This window comes from Lolium rigidum, chromosome 2 (genome assembly GCF_022539505.1).
Source record: "Lolium rigidum isolate FL_2022 chromosome 2, APGP_CSIRO_Lrig_0.1, whole genome shotgun sequence".
NCBI classification, from domain to species: domain Eukaryota; kingdom Viridiplantae; phylum Streptophyta; class Magnoliopsida; order Poales; family Poaceae; genus Lolium; species Lolium rigidum.
Window position 1 is genome coordinate 202,960,816 of NC_061509.1, and position 6,522 is coordinate 202,967,337.

The 6,522-nt window shown below is 45.3% G+C and overlaps 1 protein-coding gene across 1 annotated transcript; it reads right to left on the reverse strand.

Annotated features, from left to right (window-relative positions):
• Positions 1-4,623: 4,623 nt before the first annotated feature.
• On the reverse strand, positions 4,624-6,291 carry LOC124690479 (cytochrome P450 716B1-like). The gene is made up of 3 exons (XM_047223865.1): positions 5,349-6,291; positions 5,022-5,209; positions 4,624-4,932 (listed from the first exon to the last, which is right to left on the reverse strand). Exons 1-3 carry the CDS (start codon positions 6,289-6,291, stop codon positions 4,624-4,626), a joined length of 1,440 nt encoding a protein of 479 aa, XP_047079821.1.
• Between the last annotated feature and the right edge of the window lie 231 nt (positions 6,292-6,522).

A 6,522-nucleotide genomic window follows, 5' to 3' on the forward strand; every position in this document is an offset into this window, starting at 1 on the left:
ACCACCACCACCAATCTTTCACATTAATTACATCATTGAACTCCACCAAAAGAAATCCAAAAGTCCACAAAAATCTTCATGCGGCCATTGTGTCGAGCACCTTGTGTGCACAATCTGGATATTGAGATACATGCTATTATCCTTTGGTCCCTGACCTAAACCCCTTTCTTTTGGTGATCATCACACCCCTCTGCAACTCCTGCATCAAGCCATGTACTGGTAGGGTCGATTAAAGCATTGGCATGATCACCTTTGGCCGTGCCAAGTACCATGCCAACCCTCATGCCGATCCTCCCCTCCACCTCTCTCCAACCCACCTCACCATGTCTACTGCCTTGCCTGCACTCCCCTAAGCATGCTCGTACCATCCCTAGGCAAAGAGACGCACGCTAGAAGCCAGAACGCACGCGCCCAGTACCTCGCCACGGCGTGCCAGACACGCGGTGAGCGCGCCCAGACGACGCCCTGGACCCGCCAGTGCACCTCGTCGCCCGTTAGCCTCGTCCTTCCCTGGCTCTCCCCTCTCGCACGCGCACGACCCTCTGCGCCCTCTACACGCTGGACAAACCCCCTGTACCTCCCCTGCACCGTAGCCACCGCCATGATCAGCACCGTCCGCCACGGTACTGCAAGGACACCATCGTCGCCAGCTCGCCACAGACCATCATTGGACGCGCCATCAAGCGCGCTAGCTCCGCCTAGACGTCGCCTACAAGACGCGCCCCCCTACCTTGCCCCTTCATCGCTCCAGACGGCCGCGCCATGGACGACCTCCCACGGGCACTGCAGCACCTCGCGCCCCTATAAAAGGAGGGCCTCCCTGGATGCTCTCTTCACACCCATTCACTCCCCTCCTTCTCCTAGATCACCTCGACCCCTTCCCCTCTCCGATTACACACCACCTCGCCGGAATTTGGTCGGAGTCCGCCGCCGCAGTAGCTCCACGACGCCGTTGATCTACTCCACCCCAAGCCCTGCTGCGACCACCCTCTGCCTCGCCATCGTCTCCTCGTTCGATCGCCCGCCTCGCCGAGTCCTGCCAACGCCCAGGTACGCCGCCGACGACCCCCGCTGCCGCCGGTAGGGTTTCGTCCCCGACGGGCGGTGTCGAGGAAGGTGATAAACCTCATCCGTCGATCGCCCTTTTAATCGAACGGCGCAGCTCACCCCATACCGTTTCGGTGTTTTAAACACACTGACATGTAGGCCCCACCCCTGACAGCCCACTAAAACACCGAACCGTTACTGGGCCTGTTTCCCCCATTCAAACCAATTCGGCCCATCTGTTTCCCGCGCAGCCCAACCATTTAAACTTAGTAATAATCCATTTCAGCATTTATTTCAATTCTGGTCAGTGCTATAACTTGAATAGTTCAAATTCTACAAATCCAATTTGAGTAATTCAAAATTTCCCAGAAAGCTTATGAATATATCTAGCCAACCCCACTGGATTCAACCTCATATGTTATGTAGATTTTGAATAGCAAAAATAACAAAACAGAGACTTTTCAGTATTCAAATAAATCTTAAAAATCAACCAATTTGAATTTTGAAATGAATCCAATTGCAATAATTCACATTTAACAAACTCTAATTTACTATGTAAAAATATGATATATGTTCTGTACATGATCATGGGCTAGAATCAAAATATTGGCTATGTAGTCAATACTAGCCCATTTAAACTATTTCAAATTTTAGAATTTAAATCTATGAGGTGTAGCATCTCATTTAAATCATGGTCTCATATATTATGAAGTAATATGATGACCTCTACTGCATAGGTTCATACTTGCTCACTTGTAGAATTTAAATCAACATAGTATTTAAATTGCATTAGTTATTTAAATCACATGAGATGATGAATCTCATTTAAATCACTTTTCTCAAATACTAAGTGTGAAGTGTTGACCTTGGTCAACATGGGATCATCCATGGTTATTTGAGAAGATTAAATATTAAGAAGAATTCAATGAGAGGAAATTATTTCTCCCAAACTAAATAGAAACCCTAACCCACATTTTCAATGAGAGGAAATTATTTTCCTAATATTAAATAAAGAAACCCTAGCATAATTTGTGAATAAATGTTAAGTAGTGATGCTAGATCATTTGAGTGAGCCATTAAGGCTAATTAAGAGTACTTAAGTATTGTTTGGTGATTGTATCCTCGTATTCGTTTTTAGACGCTAGTACCGGAGACTATCAAGAGGAGGAGGTATTCTACCAGGAGGAAGAGCCAGAAAACTTTGATCACCTCACCAATCAAGGCAAGCTAGACTAATGCAAGCTAATATTCTTGCAAGATAATACTCTTGCAAAGTGCAAAGCTCACCATGAGCAAGGCATTACCCCCATTTACTTTATGCTTATGATCCTATTTCCCAGTTTTACTTTACAAGCTTTATTTACTTTTGTTTTATCAAAGTACTTTTTGAATTATGATTCACTTGGTTAGTACTGGATTAGTACAAGAGTATCAAGGTTAGCCTAGAAGCACAGACAAAGTACTTAGCACCCCTCATACATAGATGCTAGTGCTAAATTAAAAGTGACTACTCTAGTTGGGAACTTGTGAAATGAAATGACTTTGAAAACCTTGGAATGATGCTTCATTCTATTGAAAGATTTTGAAGGTGAATATGACTGGTGAATGACTTGGTGAATTTTACAAAAACTGATGGTTGGGTTCGGATGCGATACCATTTCCAATTTGAAAGTACCCCCACAATACCCAATATGGGTAAGGGCTTAACTAGAAATTTATGTGCTTTAGTATGGGTTCCCTCTAAACAAGCGTCATCGGGGTTAGGCCAAAAAGCTGCCTCCACAACAAACAAAACGATGCGATATGACGTGGAATGAGGTGAATGTCCGGCCCAAGCCCTGTGCAGTTCCCGGGTTGACTGCGGTTTTCACCGGGAGGCCAAGCTCATGGGGAGAGGTGCCTATACTAGGGTATGTAAATGAAAGGTTAGGATTGGTAGTTCGCGTACTGCGTACGATAAATAAGGGCCAGTTACCCCTGACGAACTATTGCAATTGTTGTGGCACAAGTGTACAACTTCTGCAGAGTTAAACCTATTCGAATAGCCGCGTCCTCGGTTATGGACAGTTGGAAAGGCCATACTGTTCCGTCATCAGAACTTTTCTAAAAATATGAATGGTGACTTGATTTGAATTGAAAGGTGACTTTGACTTTGAATCACAACTGAGTTGTGGGAATGACACTAATGTTCCCACTTGAGTTAGTTAAGCAAATGAAGAGGCTTTGATTATTAAAATGTTTACGAAATAAAACTGGCTTTATGCAAATGAAACTAGAGCTTAGAACCCCCTTATTATAGTTGATAGTATTTACCTTAGTATTAGTTTGCGAGTACTTTAAAGTACTCATGGCTGTGTCCCTGGCTATTCAAATGGCCAGACTATGAAGACGAGTACCAGAACCCGGAAGAAGGACAGCAGGACGTCTACGATAACTAGGATCACTCCTGACGTCAACAGTTGCCTGTGGAATAGATGGACTACTACTACGCTATTTCGTTTCCGCTATGTGTTATGTAATGGATCAATAGAATTTCTATTATTGTAATGAGACTGGATCATGTGATCCTTTATTTGTAAGACGATTATGTGTTGTAATGAATGATGTGTTGTGATATCAATCTATTATGTCTCGCAAAAACAATATTCCTGGGATTGCGAGGAATGGCATAATAGGCATCTGGACTTAAAAATCCGGGTGTTGACAGTTTTGGTATGTACAGAGACAAGCTTTTGTATCTTTAGTTGCCTAACTAATGAAACTTGGCTCTTCATCTAAGTATGTTTTAAGAGATTTGCTCATTTAAGAATGACTTCATATATACATCTAGCATACTAGGATTTTTTTCTTAACTTTATCTTGCTTTGCATCCGTTGTTACTAAAATATAGTGCTTTCATTCAGCCATTGTGACTGAAAAAATAATTCGGTGTGTCAAATTTATTCTTTCCATTGTATGCAAATGTCTTAATTTAAAGGAATTCGGTGTAATGATCAGTGCTATGCAAGCTTCTACATTAGCCAACTTAAGTAATTATCTTGCTTTGATCGATGTATGATACTCAGATATAAGTGAAACAATTTTTTTTTGTCTTACTTGCTCTTACAAATGCTTATTGGTCGAAAATGGATGTGTTTCCATCAATGTTACATATTCTCATCATATTTTCATAGACAAATTCATGCCATCTTTTGCATACAAGAAAATCATGTATGATGACCGCCGCAACGCGCGGGGTATCAACTAGTATACTATATAGGGTAGGATGAGCTGAACTAGAGGAGGTAGCCAGGTAGGCGTGCGCGTATTGGTGTTGGCCATGAGAGAGGGAGGAGCGCCCGCTCTGATACTAATAAGAGAAATAATCCATGTAGTTTTATTCATTACCAATCTAAGTATAAGTACATGTGACAAGGGGAGATCGTGCACACTAGAGGCACACAGAGACGCATGCAAGGCGTAGGAATACAACTCCCTCATGACTAGGTACTACTTTTACAGCACATACAAATACAATGGTATAAACATGATTCAGTAGGGGACACCGATTGATATGTACTTTTTCACGTTCAAACTTCAAAGGGAGGTCATGTGCTCCAGTTGTATCGGCAGGCCATGTAGAGGCGATGGCATGGGGTCCCTGATGAAGGTATTCTCCTTGTAGCAGAGCTTCCATCTGAAGTGTCTCACCAGGTTATGCATGGTCACCAATATTTCGATCTTAGCAAACTCCCTACCGGGGCATATTCTAGGGCCGCCACCAAAGGCGACGAAGGAGCATGGTGGCGCTGACGCCAACGCGTTCTCGAAACGGGAGGGGTCAAACTTTGCCGGATCGTGGAAAATGCTGGGGTCCATGTGTGTTTCATTTGCCGTCCAAAACACCTGAAAACACGATAAAAGTTGCATCATCTTTTTGCTGCAAATTGGTGTTTCAGTTACAAGCTGAGTAGACGTCAGAGATTATGATTGACCTGCCATCCTTTTGGAATGAGGTAGCCGTCGAACTCAATGTCTTCGAGTGCTGTTCTGAAGCCCCCAACGACTGGAGGGACGATGCGAAGTGTCTCCTGTGCGACTCGCCATGTGAACTTCATTTTCGATAGGTCTTCCCAGGTTAGAGCTTCCCCATCTGCCTTGTCCTTTGCAATCTCTTCATGCTCTGTGTCCATAAACACACAACACATGATTGACTGTCCGCAAAAGGTAAAGCATGAAAAATAATTGACTGTCCGCAAAAGGTAAAGCATGAAAAGAAAATAAACCCACAACATGCCCGTGGCAGGTTAGTTGTCACTTACCTTGCACCATAGCTGCGAGGGTGGCCGGATCATTGGCTAGGTGTCGGACCATGAACGTCATGAGTATGGAGGTCGTGTCATGGCCGGCAATCAAGGCGAGGATGCAATTGTCGATGATCTCGTCGCTGCTCAAGAGCTGCTCGCCATGGTCGTCTGTCATGCGGACCAGACGGCTGATGAGGTCATTGTTTGGCGAGGCCTTTCCCTGCTCCAGCAGAGCCTTCTTCTCTCGCATGATCCCCTTGAGGAGACGTTCAGCCCTTCGCCTAGCCTTGATGCTCCGGCTGAAAGCCGTGAATGGCAGGTTCACCGGGATCGCCAACGCGCCTTCAAGTATGCATGTGAAGTCAACGGCGAGGGCGTCCCGTACGGCACCCCTCTCAAGGCCAAACAGTAGTGATGAGATGATACCCAACGTCAGACGCTTCATCAGCGGCAGCACGGTGACGGCCGTGCGACCGGCCCAGTTCTCCTCTAGGTGGTGCCTCACCTCGGCGTCGATCCTGGAAATGTACAGCTTGAGCATGTCAGGCTTGAGGAACTCCATTAGCGCGCCACGAATGCGCCGGTGATCGTCGCCGTGGATGCTCAGGAGGCTCTTCTCCCCGATGATACGCTTGGTCGATTGGATTTGCATCACCGGCAGCAAGCTGCTGAAGAACATGAACTTGTTGGCCGCCGGGCCCGCCAGAAGAACCGTCGGCATGCTGAAAAGCGATAGTTTCGAAACCGGGCCGTATCTCTGGACCCGGTCCCGGATCCACCGATCAGTGGTGTTTCCGCGCATAGCGCGGATGATGCTGACGGTCTGGCCAATCAACGGCAGACCAAAGGAGCCCGGGGGCAAGTTCGCCAGACATGGTTTCTTTGCTCTGGTCACGAGATGGATTCCTATAGACGAGGCCGTGACAATGAGCGCTACCACTATAAGCAAATGATCCATTTCAAGAGCAAGTGTTCAGATGATAGATCGATGCTACTACATAATTGAGGCATATAGGGGCATACTTATGCATACGAGCTAGCTAGAATATCGATCCAAGGAGAGCATAATTTAATTGAAGATTCCTTTTCTATAGACTTCAAAAGATACAATTCCAGGATTTCATTTCTATATTAATTAGCTAATGTCAACTACGTCGCTATGTAAAATACACTTCTGCACGTTACATGG